The sequence below is a fragment of the Macadamia integrifolia genome, chromosome 9 (genome assembly GCF_013358625.1).
Source record: "Macadamia integrifolia cultivar HAES 741 chromosome 9, SCU_Mint_v3, whole genome shotgun sequence".
NCBI classification, from domain to species: Eukaryota; Viridiplantae; Streptophyta; class Magnoliopsida; order Proteales; family Proteaceae; genus Macadamia; species Macadamia integrifolia.
Window position 1 is genome coordinate 38,848,365 of NC_056565.1, and position 18,171 is coordinate 38,866,535.

General features: G+C 37.8%; 1 protein-coding gene and 1 pseudogene across 1 annotated transcript; both read right to left on the reverse strand.

The window, feature by feature from the left end:
- Window positions 1-7,275: 7,275 nt before the first annotated feature.
- On the reverse strand, window positions 7,276-12,077 carry LOC122088735 (30S ribosomal protein S1-like). The gene is made up of 7 exons (XM_042658056.1): window positions 11,641-12,077; window positions 11,202-11,361; window positions 10,317-10,378; window positions 8,115-8,274; window positions 7,890-8,010; window positions 7,532-7,613; window positions 7,276-7,422 (listed from the first exon to the last, which is right to left on the reverse strand). Exons 1-7 carry the CDS (start codon window positions 11,893-11,895, stop codon window positions 7,291-7,293), a joined length of 972 nt encoding a protein of 323 aa, XP_042513990.1. The 5' UTR covers window positions 11,896-12,077; the 3' UTR covers window positions 7,276-7,290.
- A 3,436-nt stretch (window positions 12,078-15,513) lies between these two features.
- Window positions 15,514-17,552, reverse strand: LOC122089777 (annotated as a pseudogene).
- Between the last annotated feature and the right edge of the window lie 619 nt (window positions 17,553-18,171).

Below are 18,171 nucleotides of genomic sequence, written 5' to 3' on the forward strand. Positions count from 1 at the left end.
TTGCTTCCGATCACAGGTCCTAATATTGATAAGTGGTAGTGTGTCAATTCTCTTGTTATGGCCTTCCTTGTCAACTATATGCAACCACAGCTTTCACATGGCTATCTCCTTAACTCTACTCTAAAGATTTGGAAATCTGTATAGGAGATCTACTCACAGGCGGGGAATGACGCTCAGGTTTTCGAACTATGCCAAATAGTTCATGACCTGAAGCAAAGAGGTTTAACTTTGTCACACATTACATGAGTTGTGAAAGCTGTGGAATGAGTTGGACTTCTATGAGAAGTATGTTCCCTCCACTCCTATTGACATCACCAGATTTCAACAATGAGAGGGCAAGATCTGGGTCTATGACTTTCTGGCAGGGTTGGATGTAGATTATGATCACCTATGGGCCCAAATTATGAGCCATTCTCCCTTTCTTACCATAGATCAAGCTTATGCTGTGATCCAACTTGAGGACAGTCGTCGTACTACTATGCTTCTTCAGCCTCATGTTGCTCCTACTGAGAGTTCTGCACTTACTTCTGGTACTTAGCCCTTTAGTGTAGACCCATAGATTGGTGGTTCCTCTATCAAAGCTCCAGCGAAGCGCGACTACTGTGGCAAGGAGCGTCATACCAAGGAGCACTGATGGAAGCTTTATGGACGCCCTACTGATACGTCTGGCAAAAGACATGAAAGGGTTGTGGTACATCTGGTTAGGCCAACCATACTAAGGTCCAGGATATTGACCTGCACCTACAATCTCAACAGCCTCTCTGTCATCTGATGAGATGACTGCATTTCGGAGCTATCTGACGATTATGGAGACCCATGATACATCTGCCACTGCTAGCTCTGCTCATTCCACTCCTTCTGGGTCAATACCTCTTTCTGTGGCCATCGTACGTCTGTCAATTCTACCCCATGGATTATAGACTCTGGGGCATCAGCTCATATGACAGGTTGCATGTCTCTTTTCTCTCAGTACACTACCTATTCTGGTAATGGTTAAGTCAGATTGGCTAATGGAATTCATTCCACTATTTTGGGTAAGGGCTTTGTTAGCTTTAGTCATTTATCCCCTACAACTGTCTTCCATGTCACATCTTTCCCTACTAACCTATTGTCCATTAGTAGTTTTACTTCCAGTCTTAATTGCAAAGTCACATTTTTCCCGTCTCATTGTGTTTTTAAGGATCTGGTGACAGGGGCAACGATTGGCTCTGGTAGGGTGCGTGGTGGTTTGTATCTGCATGATGATGACTCAACGTTGGTCTCTAGTCAAGCTCTTCAAACATCCTCTGTCACCTCCCATCTCTGAGTTATTATAGTGACATCGTCGATTAGGGCATCCTCATTCGAACTTTAGCTAGGTTTTTTCATTCCTTCAAGTATTGTAATTCGAGACAATTTTTTTTTTTTAAGCTTGTGTATTGGCCAAACAAACTCGGATCACTTATTATGTTTCTGGAAATAAAAGTGTCAGTCTTTTTTTATTGATACATTCTGATATTTGGGGACCATCCCGTTATGTGTCTGACAAGTTTTATCGGTGGTTTGTCTCTTTTATTGACTGTCATTCTTAGACTAACAGGGTTTATATGATGCAAACCAAAGGTGAGACCTTCCATTGCTTTCAACAATTTCACCGAATGGTTCTGACTCAGTTTGATGCTACCATTAAAATCCTTCAAAGTGACAATGGTTGTGAATACTTCAAAGAGTCCTTTCATATTTATCTTTCTGTACATGATATGATCCATCAAACTAGTTGTCAATACTCCAACTCAGAATGGTGTTGCTGAGCGGAAGAATTGCCACCTTTGTAAGGTAGTATGCTCTTATGTTTAAGATGCATGTTCCTGCCCAATACTGGGGTGGCACGGTTCTCACTGTTACCTTTCTAATCAACCGAATATCTTCTCACATTCTCACCCATTCTCACCTTTCGTTCCCCTCTGGATCTTCTATAGGGCTCTGTTGCCTTTCCTGCTCCTCCCAAAGTATTCGATTGCGTCCGTTATGCACGAAATCATCATCCTCACAGGAAGTTTGATCCTCGTGGTCTTCGATGCATTTTTCTAGGGTATGCTCCTACTCAGAAAGCCTATCGGTCTTTTCATCCTCCCACTAGGCATTAGTTTGTTACTATGGATGTTATCTTTCACGAACCTGTGTTTTATTACATTGTGACACCTCTTCAGGGGGAGTCTTCTTCCATTGTGGAAGATGTGCCACCTTTTGAACTTGATATCCCTAATGGTATCCCGTTTCAGGCAGAGATCGAAACTCTTCCTTCAAGTACATGAAAATCGTTTCCTCTCAAGCCTGATTTTGTCCCCTCAGACCCAGGTAATTCTCTTTCCCCTTCTATTGATGTCCTAATTGGTAGTGTAGATCCTTCTCCTGAGTTGCCTATTGAAGTTCATAAAGGCACTAGGTCTTATACTTTCAAGGTTCGAAATTTCATCTTGTTTCCGTGGTTTGTGTTTCGGTGGTTCTGAAACCACCGAAATACCGAAATCTCGACGATATCCCGACGAGATCCCAACGAGTTGGATGTTTTTTTTTTTTACTCGGTTGACTGTTTCGATGGTCAAATGGCCATATTATGACTTGAAACTTGGTGAGTAGCTTGTTTTAAGGTTTATAAACATGCTTATAACTTAAATTTGCAAAAATATTAGAACATGACAGTGTCCTAGAGTTGCACCCTTGTTTGGCAGTAACCGTCGAACTGTTCTGGAGATTTTACCGACTAACAAAAAAAATTTCGCTCCGATAGAGTCATAGATCAGCCAACAATGAGTAACATATATATAATTGAGTTCTATCAAAGCTATATTAACTATAAAAATGTACAATTTATGTTGATGTAAAATGCATTTTTTAAACTAGAAAAACAAAATTTATGAACAAAATAAAATTCGACTCCATGAGGTCATAGAATAGCCTCTAGTGTCTAATATATAAAAAAATCTAACCCTATCCAACATGTATTTATGTTACTATTTCAAAAAATATATTTTTTGGAAAGTGGTTTACCTTTCCAAAGCTTGAAATGTGTAGATCTTCAACTTGGAGTGATCTTCAAGGCAATAGATGTGATGATGTGGCTAATTAGTGGACAACGGAGTGATTTTGAGTTAAAATGCAAGGAGGAGCCAAAATTTCGCCGAGACAGTCGAGTTGGAGTCGAAATTTTGACTCCCCCTCACAAGATGTATTTAGAGGCCTAGGTTGGTATCATTGCAGTATCTAGCCAAAACGATAACGAAATTTAGGTCGAGATACCGAAATTTTGACTAAAATGATGTCCTTTTTGTATTTCATAGGACATCTCAACTCGGTAAAAAAAAAAAACCCTAAAATAACCGTGTGAGATCTCAGCGAGATTTTGAACCATGTATACTTTACATCCCATTGCTAAAATTATTTCTTATGACTCATTTTCTCCATCTTACTATAGTTTTGTGTCCTCTCTATCCTCTCTATTCCCTATACCTGGCAGAAGCGAGTGCATACTTAATGGCAGGTAGATATGGTTAAGGAGATGTAGACTTTACAGAACAATGATACATAGGATCTAGTGTGTCTTCCCCCACAGAAGAAGACGGATGGTTGTAAGTTGGTCTTCACAGTGAAACAGAAGGCTGATGACATAATTGGTCATTAAAAGGCCAGACTTGTAGCCAAGGGCTTCACTTAGACCTATGGGATTGACTACCAGAAGACGTTTGCTCCAATTGCTAAGATGAACACAATCTGTGTTATCTTATCTTATGCCATCAACTTGGGTTGGAATCTTCAATAGCTGGATGTGAAGAATGCTTTCCTTTATGGGGAACTTGAGGAGGAAGCATATATGGACATTCCTCCTAGGTTTACTTGCTCTAAAACCCAAGAGAAAGTGTGCAAACTGAAGCGTGCATTATATGGGCTAAAGCAATGCCCCCATGATTGGTTCGAGCGTTTTCACAAGGCTATGATTGCTACAAGCTACTCTCAAATCAATCCCGACCACACTCTATTCATCAAGCGATCTGGTGGGAAGATCGCTATCTTGATCGTCTATGTAGATGTTATTGTTATTACTGGTGATGATCTGGCAAATATTTCTCGTCTCAATAGATACTTGAGTGAAAAATTCAAGATCAAAGATCTAGGACAGCTTCGTTACTTCCTCGGCATTGAATTGTCAAGTCTTCTCGTGGAATCTACTTATCTCAGTGAAAGTATGTGCTTGACCTTCCCTCTAAGATAGGTATGTTGGGGTGCAAGCCAACAGATACTCCTATTGAAGATAATGGTCACAGGATTAGAAAGGAAGGTGATTCTGTGGACAAAGGAAGATATCAGAGTTAAGTTGGGTGCTTGATCTATCTTTCTCATACATGCCCAAATAAAGCATTTGCCATCAATCATGTTGGTCAATAGATGCATGATCCCTACTCGACTCATATAGAAGTTGTGATGCATATTCTACTTTACTTGAAATCCGACCCAGGATATGGCATCCCTTTTCTCTTCATGATCACCTTAGGTTTGAGGACTTCACGGATGCTGATTAGGCAAGTTTGCCTAACGACCGTAGGTGATGCAGGAGCGCTTCGATGGATCAGTCCGTACCCGTTTGAAAGCCTGGACCAAGAACTGGATCTAATCTAGAATCAAAGTTACCGATTTGGGTTCAAGGTTATTAGAGTCCTTTAGGATTTTAATTTATTCAAGAATATTTGTAATCTTCTATATTTGGGTAGTTTCCGGACAGGTAGAGAGTTACCAATTTGAGTCGTGCTTTGTTTCTAATTCTATTAGCCTAGGTTTTGGGAGATTTTATTTCTATTCCAGTCTTAGACTTTAATTGGGAATCTTTAATTTCAGTTTAGTATAAGAAATCATGTAATCCAACTTATGGAGACAATTGAAGACTAGATTGAGTTGTGAAATGCCGGTGTGGCTGCCACCACCCCCTCCTTCCCTGCAATGTCTTTCCCTCTCTCATCTCTTCTCTTTCCTTGCATGACCCTCTTTCTCCTTTTTGTTCTTTCTTCTTCTGGTTCCCTTTTCCTAACCCCTGTTCCGAGAAGCTGGAACAGCCCCTTTAATTTCGGTAAATCTCCTTCGTTGTGAAGTCAATCAACCTGAGATTTTGGGAGTAGGAAACCTGACTTAAGCGACCTGAACCAGCCCCTAATTTCACTGCTACCATAAGATACCCATTTGGATCCATATCTGAACCTGCAACTACCACTGGTTCCAGTTTCAGCAGAGCTCCATTGATCTTAAGACCGTTAGAAGTCACTTGGATCCCCATGGTTCAAGCTAAGATTCTGGTCAAAGGTTATACTCATCTAGGCTATCAGAAACCCTAAGATTTCAGTTTCTGTGATCGATCCTATTGAGAACTCTAGTTTTGATTCATGGCTGATCCTGCAGCTACCACCTCTGTCATATCCCAGCATCTATTCTGAAAATCAAGCTTGCTGGTTGGGGTTCTTGTGGCTTGGGATCAGTGCAATTGAGGGTTGAAGAACTTCTTCTAATGGATCGACTGGGCTTAACTTGAGGGAGTCCTTTCAGCCTTCAACCTCCGCTTGTTTTCATACTTGGCTGTCATGAGTTTGAAGACATCCTCATAAAGTGGTGATTTGTTTTAATTTTATCCTAATATCCCATATTAATGCCCTTTTTTTTTCTCCACTTTATTACAGCTTGCCATTGAGTTTATCTTCCATTCCAAGAATACCCCTCCACTTTTATACGTTACACTCTTACTCTAAAGTGGGAATTCTAGATTTCTACTAGGTCTTTGTCCTTTGTGTTAAAAGTCCTTTTGTTTTAGTTACTTATTGTTGCCCTGCCATCAAGTTGAATGCTATTCCTAGTTTGTCCCTAGCCAATAAATAGTAATCCCTTTCATACTATAGCTTTTTTATTTACTAATAGGCCCTTAAGAATTTATGCAAATTACAAGACTGCCATTGATTATGATATTTCTTCTATTTGTTCAAGTGGGCCCCACAGCCATTCGAGTTGGGTCTTCGGGACCCACCGGATCCGCATTAGCAGGTCTACTACTGGTTATAGCACCTTTGTTGGTACTAACCTTGTTACATGGCGAAACAAGAAGCAAGCCGTAGTTGCCCAAGCCTATGCCTCATGGCATTTGTGAGCTCCTATGGCATGGTCTTCCTATAGATTTGGTTGTCACTGCTACCCTTCCTATGAAGCATTTTTGTGATAGCAAATCTGCTATTAGCATTTCTCACAACCCTATCCAGCATGATCAAATCAAGCATGTGGAGATCGATCGGACTCCATCAAAGAGAAACTGGATATTGGTCTTATCACTGTGCTTTTTGTTCCCAACAGTGAACAATTGGTTGATGTATTTACTAAAGGTCTTAATAGTAAGATGTTTCATCTATTATCTATAAGTTGGGCTTATGTGATATCTATGCACCAGCTTGAGAGTGAGTGTTGTAATAATGAGTTCTAGGGATGTTGTTAGAATCCAAATAGGTCCTTAGATCCTTAGGTCCTTTAGGGGTTTAATGGTCGTTAGTAATACTCTAGATCTCTCTTTCCATTATTATAAATAAAGAGGGCAAAGTGTCATGTTAGACACAAGTCATTACCCCATTCAACAAAGTATGCTTTAGTATTGGTGTGGACAATACAGTTCAGGGAGTCAAGGTCTGAAAAAAGGGGAGAATCTTCAGGGGACAATCCATCTAAATTATTGTTCACAATACTGTTCACATGCTGCAGTGCATCCTGGCCCCTGTTTCTTCTTTTATTTCTTTTCTGGACAAGACTGCCCCTGTAAGATGTGTTTAAGTGGGGTTATAAGAACCCTTTATTTGTATGGATCCATGTAGCCGACCCCATTAATTTCGGATAAGAGTTTGTTGTTGTATAAGAACCCTTTACTTTTAAGTTAGGTTTGCGATTCAAATTAAAACTAGGGTTGTATGGCTGATGTATATGTTGTCATCTCTTGGAATCAGTCATGCTCTTCTAAGTAATTGAAGACATTTGCAGAAAACAAGCTCTTTTCTCTAATTTCAACCAGAGATATCAAGGACTGTGACCAGACTGGATCCTTCACATTTCTTCCATGTGACATTAAAACTAAGCAATGAAAAAAAAAATGTTAATATATGGTAATCCATAAGTAGTCAACTAGAATATTAGAATATGGCAGAACTTTTCTAGCTTAAAGCAGGGCTAATGGTTTAAGATATTCCTAAATCTGCTTCAAGTAGGATTAATGCACCATAAAAATGAAAATCACACTTATCAGGAGCAAGCAATAAAGAAGTCATACCCATCTTCTTGAAGTAGCTCTCCACAGATAATATCAAGACCAGGTAAAGGTTCAATTTTCAAATTGCCAGAAATGCCTGAATTGTCAGACTCAGATGGACCATCCTGAGAGTTTTAATGTTTCATTAGATACTGGAACTTATTTTTCTTTTAGATGAAGCAAGATTACATACAAATTTGTCAAGGTACCTATGAGCTAACATTCAGAACACACCTGAGGAATTACTTTATCCAATGTCTCTAATAGAGGATCATCCTCCAACTGCTTGATCGATAAAGTAACTCTAGACTTTTCTCTACATCAAAGTTGAAAGAACGCATAACCATTTGAATTAAATATCATTTTTCAAAAAATAAAAAAGAGGGCGAAAGAGAGAGAGACAGTAAAGATGTAAGGTTTTACAGTGGGGATCACTTTTTTAAGCCCAAAGACTGCAAAATAAAGTAGAGTGATACTTCCCCTACTTATATTTGAAACATGTCCCCTACTTTATTTCATGTAGACTTTTCTGTTAACAAATGAAGTCTTTACTACCAGGAACATCTTATGCAGGAGACCGGAAAAAACTTACCTATCTATTTGGATAACTTTGACTTTTATGTTATCACCTACATTTATGATATCTCTCACATCTTGAACCAAATCCCATGAAACCTCTGACACATGTACAAGTCCAGTGAGATGATAATAACCTGCATAACAATTACAGGATTCTAGTGACTTTTCTCTTTGATAGAAACCTGTTCCTATAAAACAAAATAAGGGAAGGAAAATCTGTACAGATGATTATTAATACCATCAGGGAAAAGAAGGTGAACGAAGGCACCATAATCTTCAATAGAACCCACCCTTGCCTCAAAAATATCCCCTACTTTTACATTTGGAGAAAACTTTGACCATAACACTTCCTTTTCTGAGAATATCAACTTTCTGTTCTCCTCATCTGCTTGTATTACCTAAAATATCAAGAAAAAAGCACACATCATGAAATAGAGGTACTCAGTTAATAAAATTAATGTTAACAGTATTGTTTAGATATAGATAAAATCCTTTTAAAAGGGTCCACATTTTCACTACTATTTAACAATTAATCTGACCAGATGGATAAAATGATACAAGTGGAATTATTTTATCAACCACTATGTATAAGTATTATTAGAGTTTCAAGAACTAAACTTAATTAATATATGGAATCAATTTCCATCCATTGGACATTCTATAAAATTGCTTTAGAAGCTGTTTGCCATAGGATACTAAATCCAGTTGGACCAGAAAGCTCATTGTTCATCCAGTTCTAAGAGTGAAAACAAACATACAACGTTATGGAAAGCCCATAGCCCACTCTCTCTAATGCAGCCTTGTTGGAAGCTACGGATCGGGGGAGTCAAGAACACACTCTACCAGGTATGTAACCGTGTAACACAAACCCAAGAAATAAAGAAAGCGTAAGGGGAAAGCTACAGTACCACCAGACTGTAGTGAAACTCTCTGTGGTTTCAAGTTTATACACGAAGAGTGTCTGCTGAGAGCAAATTTAATTCTCCATTGTTCACTATTGAATGAGCATAGCTCTTACAATTAATAAGAAAATAAAATCCTAATCCTCTGCCAATCTACTTTAATCATACAGGTAAGATTACATCGAATAAAATTAAATTAAATATCAAAGTAAATGCAAATTTAAGCTAGGCTCGTTGACAACTAAGAAATACCAAAATTAAAAAAACCAAACTAAGGAAGGGGTGGGTGGGATCCGGCTCCTCTCCAATTCTTAATCGCTCAATTCTTGTCCAATTCTCTCTGTGCGCATGACACATGTACATTTTCAAAATCCAATGGTTGTAGAAGTTTGAGGCATTTGAGGGGTTAAAATGGGTTTAAATTCCAAAATACTTCCACAACTGTTGGAATTTTAAAATGTACAGGTGTCTCACGCACAGAGAAATTGGCGATTAAGAATTGGAGAGGAGCCGAATCCAGGGTGTGTGCAGAATTCAGTTTAGGCATAGTTGAGTTTCTAAAACTCGTCCAAGGGGAGTCTCATTAAAAGTTAAAACCATGCCTCTCCTTCTCTCTTCAAATTCATCCCAATGTGAGGCTGGTCGTCAAAATCGTTTAAGTGGCTAGATCTTCTCCAAAATCGTGACCTAGGGTGAGGTGGCAAGCTCCTTGATTGATACTCTATATCCTTGACATTCCAATCAACAAACAAATTCCTAATATATAGTTACGGAAAAAAAATGAGAAATCTCATAATCAGCCCTCCCTAAAATCCAGTTTACATGAATCAAGCCTCATCTTAAAAGGGCTTTTCCATATTCCAAAAAATTGGCTTGCTCTCGTCCCAAACTTGGGAATTACTTCAAGTCAACAATTTGAGATCTTATCTTCCCCCACCATCTAAAGCCGCAATACTCCTATATTGGATTTCCAGTAATATAGGAAAGGAAAATCAAATACTCCAAAATCGGTCCCACAAAAATAGGAAAGTAATTGCAACAATATCTCCATAGCGTACTATCAATTGGGGCTGCTGATGTGGCTCTTGGCCTTTCTGATGGACTGGTCCACCTCTCAACTTGCAAAGGGCTGGTTCATCTCTCTTCTTGGTGTGGATTGGCATTGACACCATTACCATTTTAAGATACAGGTCTATCTCCTGCATCACTCTCATTGTTTTTATCTTCCATGAAAGTCACTTCTGGCTTCCCCACTACCAGAGCTGATGTCAGCCTAGACAGCTCAGAGGTATGGATGGTTTTTCCTTTTCTCTATTTTTTTTCTCAGCTCAGCCTGTTGGCTAAAATAAAAGTTCCCTCAAGTTCCAAAAGAAAAAATATATATAACTAAAAGGGAGATCTGTATTCTACCGATGTTGGATAATATTTAGGAAAACTATCAAAATTAGACATCATTACATCAAATGCCAACTGAGTCGGCTTGGTTATGAATGAACAATTAAAGCACTTCAACATACTTGAACCAGGCATTTGAGTACCTTTACAGAAATACGCGAACCAACTAAACCTTTTGCTATCAGTTGAATGTTCTTCTCTGGTTCTGCATTAAAATAGCAACACCAATATGTTACAATAGGTTTGACAATTAAGTCGAATATGGAAAATAAAGCAAATTTCAACAGCCAACAACAACCCATTAACTATAATTAAATAAAAGCATTCTACTTCTATCAAACCGCTTCCCACCCACCTTATATTTTACAAGAAATTAAAAGGCATTTCTAGTTTTCATTTTATATTTTTCATCTTTCATTCGTCTTTTTTCATTTTTCATTTCTCATCTCATTTTCCTTTCCTCTTTTCTCATCTCTTCATTCCTCTTTTTTGCTTAGACCTCAGTTTTCCCTACTTCATTTTGTTTGGATCCATGTAGCCAACCCCATTAAGTTAGAATAGACCTAGCCTGCAACCAATTTATAAAAGCTTCCATTATCGAATTGGTACTTATCCTTCTAAAATTTTATTGTCTACCAAATGTAAAATTGGAGGTAATTATTAAAAAATAGAACGTTACTAAGAAGTAATAGGATAATAGTAACAAAGTATTCAGCTGATTAACAGACTCTCCGCAAATCGGGGGGTAAGGCTGGGTACATTATGACCCTCCCTAGACCCCACAGTGGTGGGAGCCTTGTGCACTGGGTACGCCCACTTTTCATTATTCGGCTGATAATTCAATCTACTAATTAGGTGATGTTTGCATTTGGCAGATCTAGGTATGGCTCTTCGACCTGCAACAAGTTTAGAAAATGAATCCTTTTCCAAATTCTAATACTTCAAAGTTTCTAGGAATTATTACTCATTCTAATGGACAGATATAATCCAAGACGCTTTAATAGAACCATAATTAAGAAATCTAATACCTTTACAAGCACGAGAGGGACTCAAGTGTGGATAAGGTACAAAGCCCAAAAGTGAATAAAATCGCACCAGCAAACCTCCGCCATTAAAACCTTCAATCCTACCGTCGTAGATGAATCCACTTTCTTTATAAGTTCTTGCTGCCTTCCAATCAGCAGACCTCTACTTCTTCACAGAAACTATTAGTCGATACTATGTAGTAAGAACAGAAGAAAGCACCAAATAGATTAGAATTCCAATCATACAACTCAACCTGAACAATGGGATATGAAAATATGGAGTTGTGAAAAACCAAAACCAAAACTAAAATTCTTCACAATTATTGATTACTTACATACCCAAACACATGGATACCAAACAATTTGGATAGAACAAACAAAGATTTTGAATTTTAGGAGTAACTACTGAGAATTGAGCAAATAATTTGAGAATTGAACGCACCCGAGCTTGTCGAACGGAGTCAGTCGTAGCAGGAGAATCTTGGGCTTGCTCAACTCCTTCCGTTTTAGGTCCGCTAGAGACTGAAACTCTAAGAGCGCAAGAGGGTCTTTTGAGGAGAGAATTTCTGAAGAAATTAGGAAACAGAGATGGGTTTATGGAAGTGGGTATTGTAGGATTAGAAGAGCCATCGCTGCCGAAGATCTGAGGAGGAAACGAGAGACCTGTAACTGATCCAACTACTGCCGCAGTAACCATTGCAACTGTTGTTTGTCGAGTTTTGAAAGGATAAAAGAGAAGAAATAAATAAAAGAGGGGTCACTCTCCAGAGTCTAGTCTCTACTCTACTACTATAGAATAAAATCACGGGAGACGATAACGTCTATAGTGGATTTTTGTGTGATCCATCTTCAGCTGATGAAGTGTCAAATCTGCCACACAAGTTTCTTCGGATCTGAGCTGCTCTTTAAATGTTCAAAACTACTTCAAATTGCAAAATGGGAATCTTACTACAATTGGATTTTGGGCCAGGTATTACTGAGTCAGAATTTCTACCAAAAAAAAAAAAAAAAACTGAGTCAGAAATAATTTTTTTGTGTTTCTGTTAATATAAAATGGGAAAGGCAAATCCTTAGTTTGGACTTAGGAGGGATGTCAAAACCTAAATTGAACCGATAAATTGGCTGGATCGAGTCAAAAATAGTCCAGACCAAACTAAATCAAAGCCATAATGGGCCGATTTGGTGTGGAATATTGCAACCTCAAAACCAAATCGAACTGCAGTACAAATTGAAACCAAACTATAATCGGCTAAAAAATAGTTTGGATATAAAAAAGCCTGAAGTACTAATGATGTCATCACTTAATAGTCTTTTCACATAGACAGGGCAATAGATAGAATTTTTCAAATTTAGGGAAGGGGAGTGATATTTTTCAAACTAGTTAGGGAGAAAGTGATATTATAACTAAGTATAGGGGAGGGGAGTGATATTTTCTCATAAAAAATGAAATGCGTCTATGTGCAGGGCACACCTTAGGTTCAAAAAACCCTTTCCCATATAAAATATTTTAACACCAAAAAAACCTGCATGGTAAAATTGGAGAAAAAAATATTTCTCCCACTACAAAAGAATAGAAACAAAAATGAAATGCATATTAACAAAAGTAATTTTTCTGTTTTTTTTTTTTTTTTTTTTAGATCTCTTTTGGTTGCATCAAATTACATAAAATGGCATCCTACACATATTTTCACTACTTCGTGTATTTTAGAACACTATTCTAGTTTAGCTCGCTAAGGTGTGTCCAAGATGTCAAGGTTGAGCTGCGTTGCTAGGGTTTCTCTTTATGTTGTCAGTTGGGGTCAAGCCAATATCCAAATGGTGTCCCAAACCTGCAAGAATCTATGGAGAAGAATTCTACAATTGAAAAGCAATCATGTATGATAGACTTGTTTTCAAAAAGTCTAATAGCCTAATCTTGATAGTGTTTCTGATCCTCATGTGCAGTCATGGTTTTTAAGAGTCATTTTGGCAGACCATCTTATGTTGCGATGGTGGGTGATCAATTGTCTCTGCCAGTTGTTGAATGTTGTTGAACATGAAAATGTTCTATATTGATTCTGTGTTTTGGATTTGAAAACCTTGTATGACATTTGTTTGTTGATGCATTGAGAGAATGATGAAACCCAAGTCATTAAGTTGGAACTATTGATGAAAGAGATGACATGTTTTGAATAATAAAAACTTTTGTTGACGGACTGCTGTGGAGAAGTTGCAGTCTTTCATGAGATGAAAGATTGAAAATTTTCAAGATGTATCAAGTAGAAGTCGTTCATAAAGATCTTTATTAGTTTAAGCTTTAAATTCTCATATTCATGTAATCTTGATGTTGATATCCATAAGATTGCAAGGCCTCATAAAAATTCATAAAGAACCAAAATGGACAAACCGAGAAACAAGGTGGTTTGACTCAAAAAACTTAATAAAATTGTTATTCATGGTCTTCCATGGCATAGTGACTGTCGTACATGTTTCAAATGGTTAAATCTAATTTAGATGTAAGTTCTTAAACGGACTCATGGATTGTTGTCTGTGGATGTTTCCTTCAAAACAATAGCAGTGGGCTTTTATTCCTTGTTCTGTGGCTGACCTTGTGACACTGACGGTCTTCTGTGCAAGGAATATTTTTGTTCCGGAGTTGTGGTTTTTTACTCATTGATTAAACCATAAAGGCATCACTTAGATTATAACCAATTGTGAGGAACTCTAAGCATCTTAAATGATGTCAATGCTCTAACTGTTGGTGTATACAAATAATGCTCTAACAGTTGGTGCAGAAAAAAGAAAGATTTACATGAATGCAACGACTTATGCATACAAATAAGCTAAAAGGAATCCCACTATCACATTCGGCTGCTTTATTTGAATCACCAGAAAGAATGGGAAGTCAATCTGCTTGGATAAAATTTATAATCAAATTACAATCTCAAAATAAATCAATTATGGTAATATTCTTTCTTTCCAAGCATGACAACATAATACTGTCAACATGATGATGCAGTGATAAGGCTGAGTTAATTCTTGTTGTATGATGATGCAGTGAGTTATTGAACAGGTACCTACATCCATTAACAATAGAGCACATAAACCAAAGTAGAGTATCATGCATCTTTCAACCAAACTCACAAAAAATTGAGCAGAACACACTGAAAGAATAGATCTAAAATTCTTTGGATGGCACCAGAGTAAACCAACTCTTTCTCAGCAACTTCATTGCCTGTCCTCTATAAAACTGCAATGAACTCCACAATCTAAAATTGGATGGTAAATAGGAATGAGAAAGAAGAACAAATATCCACAACACTACAAGCTAGTGCATTCAATAAAGGGTGTCCAACATGAACCAGTCCCAAATATAATACATGTAAAAGTCTGTAGCAGAAAAACACTACATGAAGCAAATTGCTGATACAGCATGTCAACATAATTATGAGAAAATGTTATGTGAAAACAAAGTATTATTGTTCAAATCGATTTGCATCAGTTGATTGAGCCACTGGGTTTTTGTCTCCACAGTAGATGCATTAACCTAACAGATTGTGAGGAGTATTTTTTTCTTCAATAAAGGGTGTACTCAGTGCACAAGGCTCCTGCATGTGCAAGGTCTGGGGCAAGAACTACGCAGTCTTACCCAAGAATGTCGAGAGGTCGTTTCAATTGCTTGACCACCAATCGCAATATTTGTACCATACCATTGGACCAAGCGCGCCTCTAAATTTTTTTTTTTTTTTCAATATTAGTATCAAAAAAGAAATTGAAAAACTGATACAATTAATTAACAATAATATTGAAAGAAGAAAGACATAATGACCTCACCCTACAAAATGTCGCCACATTATGTCCTGTACCATTGCAACTCAGGCAATGGCAAGCCCTTCTATTAGTGAAATTCTTTACGACTGACCTTATACGAGATTGATTAGGTCTCCCTCTTGTTAAAGAGCACTTTGTCGGATCCACGGCACATGGACAATCTTGACTCAAAGGAATACTAGTGCCGTGTTGTGATCCCAAATCAAAAATAAAAGAGCCAACACATGGTTCAAATTTCAACACTTCCTCTCTAATTATCGAACCAGGTAAATTAGGTTTGTTTGAACCAAAGTAAAACTCATAAAGTCCACTGCAATGCAACTAATGAAAATACTGTGAACGTCCACATAGCAATGGATTGAGCCAAAAGTAACTTGTCAAGCTTGGATCTACCACAACATAATGACACATAAGTTTTCACCCTAGTGTACCAGTTATCTTGCATTAGAAAGTAAACCATAGATGGAGTATTGATAATCATGTATGTCCGGTAGACTTCAGTGGTTTACTCATCCCATCCATCCTTAGTCACTTCATCATGTTCTCGAGGGACACACCCCTCAATGCTTATATCTTGGAACATTAATGCCAGTATTGCATGAATGTGTTTACTTTCACAATGCAACATATGGTTTGCATTGCAAACAAATACATGGTTCTTAATTTCAATCCAACTACATCCCCTCGCCTTCTTAACACCTCTATCTTTCATGGCTTTCCTCACTCGAGCTACACTCTCCCATCTGCCCCTAATTCCATATATCCAAGCCAAAACCAAGTAAGGTAGAGAGGATTGAAGTTCTAACTCCAGCATCTTTTCTGCAACTCTTTCCATGACTGTTATGTCTCCATGAATCCCACAAGCACGTAGAAGTAATCCCCAAACTAAAGCACTAGGCTCATGAGGCATTGTTTCTATCATCTCCATTGCCTTTGTGAGTTTACCTGCCCGGCACATCATCTCTACCATACAAGCATAATGCTCAACTAGGGGAATAACTCTATACTTGTCCAACATAGATGAAAAAATACGCATCCCTTCATCACAAAATCCCCCATTGCTGCAAGCCAATAGAATCCCGGCTAAAGTTATTCGGTCTGGTGATAGGCCACTCATTATTAGTTCCTCAAAAAGAGTTAGGGCTTCAACTCCACGTCCATTTTGAGCAAAACCCATTAACATAGTATTCCAAGACACCAAGTCTCTAATACCCATATTCAAAAATATTTTCATGCCAGAGTCAACTAATCCCGATTTGGCATACATGTCCATAAGTGAATAAGCGACAATTGTGTCAAACTCCAACCCAATTTTAAGAACCAAAGCATGAATTTAAGTCCCCAGTTATGCTAGAAAAAGGAATGAAGCAGAGCTTAGAATAGTGCTGAGAGTGAACTCTGTTGGTCTAACATCCTCTCTCAAGGTCAGCACAAATAGCTGAAGAGCTTCCTCAACAAGCCCATGTCTTGCATAACCAAAAATCATCATATTGCAAACTTTTGAATTCCATCTATGCACCTCAGTAAAGAGCCGAACTGAATCATCCACCTTGTTGCATTTGGAAAACAAGTCAATAGTGGCACTTAAAACTATAGAATTAGAAAGAGACCTCATCTTGATACATAGTGCAAAAACTTTCCTACCCTTCACCAAACAACCCAAGTTGGAACAAATGGATATCACCAGTGACATTGTGGAGTGATCAGGAGAATACCCATTCGAAAGCATCAAATAGAACTGATCAAATGCTAAGTCTCCAAAGCCAGACTTATCACACCCCAAAATCAAAGAATTTTAAGAAATAACATCTAATTCCTTCATCATTAGAAACACACCAAAAGCATATTCAACTAGACTAAGCCTCCCATATATATTGATCAAAGTATTACTGAGCAATATATTTGATAAACACAAGCCACTCTGAATGATGTTCCCATGGATTTCCTTAGCTTGCTGAGAAGACCATACACAAGACATCACAATAGAGAATGTGAATGGAGTTGGTTCCACAACTCCTCTTTGCATTTCTGAGAAAACACCCAGTGGACTTTCCACTAGACCTTTGGAAACATAACCCGAAATCATTGAATTCCAGCTGACAACATCTCTTTTGGGCATATTATAAAACACATATTCTGCATTATCAAGATGCCCAAATTTGACGAAGACCATCAGCAAAATGTTTCATGTGAAAGAATTCTTGTTGGGAATGTCGTCAAATACTTGCAGAGCATCATTAAGAGTGTCCAACTTAGAGTAGAGATCCATAAAGCAATTGCCTAGAAAAGTATGTCTATTGAAGCCAATTTTTATCAACTGGGCATGGATGACTTTGGCGAGAAGTTGGGATTTCAATTGCAAATAGGGGTCTATGAGGTTGCTATAAAAGTATGGAAGATTTTCTAAGTCCTGGGATATTTTCTCAGAAATGTTTTAAAACAAATTCTTCGAAAAAATCAAAGATGAAATCATTTTGTTCTCCAAGGTTTTGAAATGACCTCATCTGGGCTTTCAATGGTGTTGAAGACGAGCAAGGTGACCATCAACCTAGTGGATAACTTCTTGTATAGGTGGGCAACATTGTTATTCTATGAAGGTGGGGTGCAAAATTCTATCAAAAAAAAAAAGAAAGAAGGCGGGGTGCAAAAGTCATCCATGGCGGTGTAAGATTCCTGTAGAAACGGCCAATAAGAATAAGAAAAAAAAAAAAGAACAAAATAAACATTAAAAGTTAAAACATGGTCTGGCTAGATAGAGCTGTAACTTCCAACCTAAATTTCATTTTTTTTCATTTTTTTACCAAAAGAAAAAAATTGTCCTCGTTTTTGTGTGAAACAAAGTCATTTTATGACTACTTTTTATTCACGCTATATTTGATTGATAATAAAATAAAGGTTAATTACTTGGACACCCCTCTACTATGGCCAGAATGTTTGACATCCCAAAATTTTAAAAAGTTTATTTGAACCACTCCTATATTTTAAGATTTTTATAATCACGGTTTAATGATGATGTCATCTATTGGAAAACTCCTAAATCCCCAAATTACCCCTTTAAGGGTAGTGAATTGACCCTTAAAGGCAAGTTCAATCCAACTCGCTGGTGGAAACAAGACCTGCAACTCTCTAGCTACCTGAGACAATCCAACTTTCCAGTAGAAAG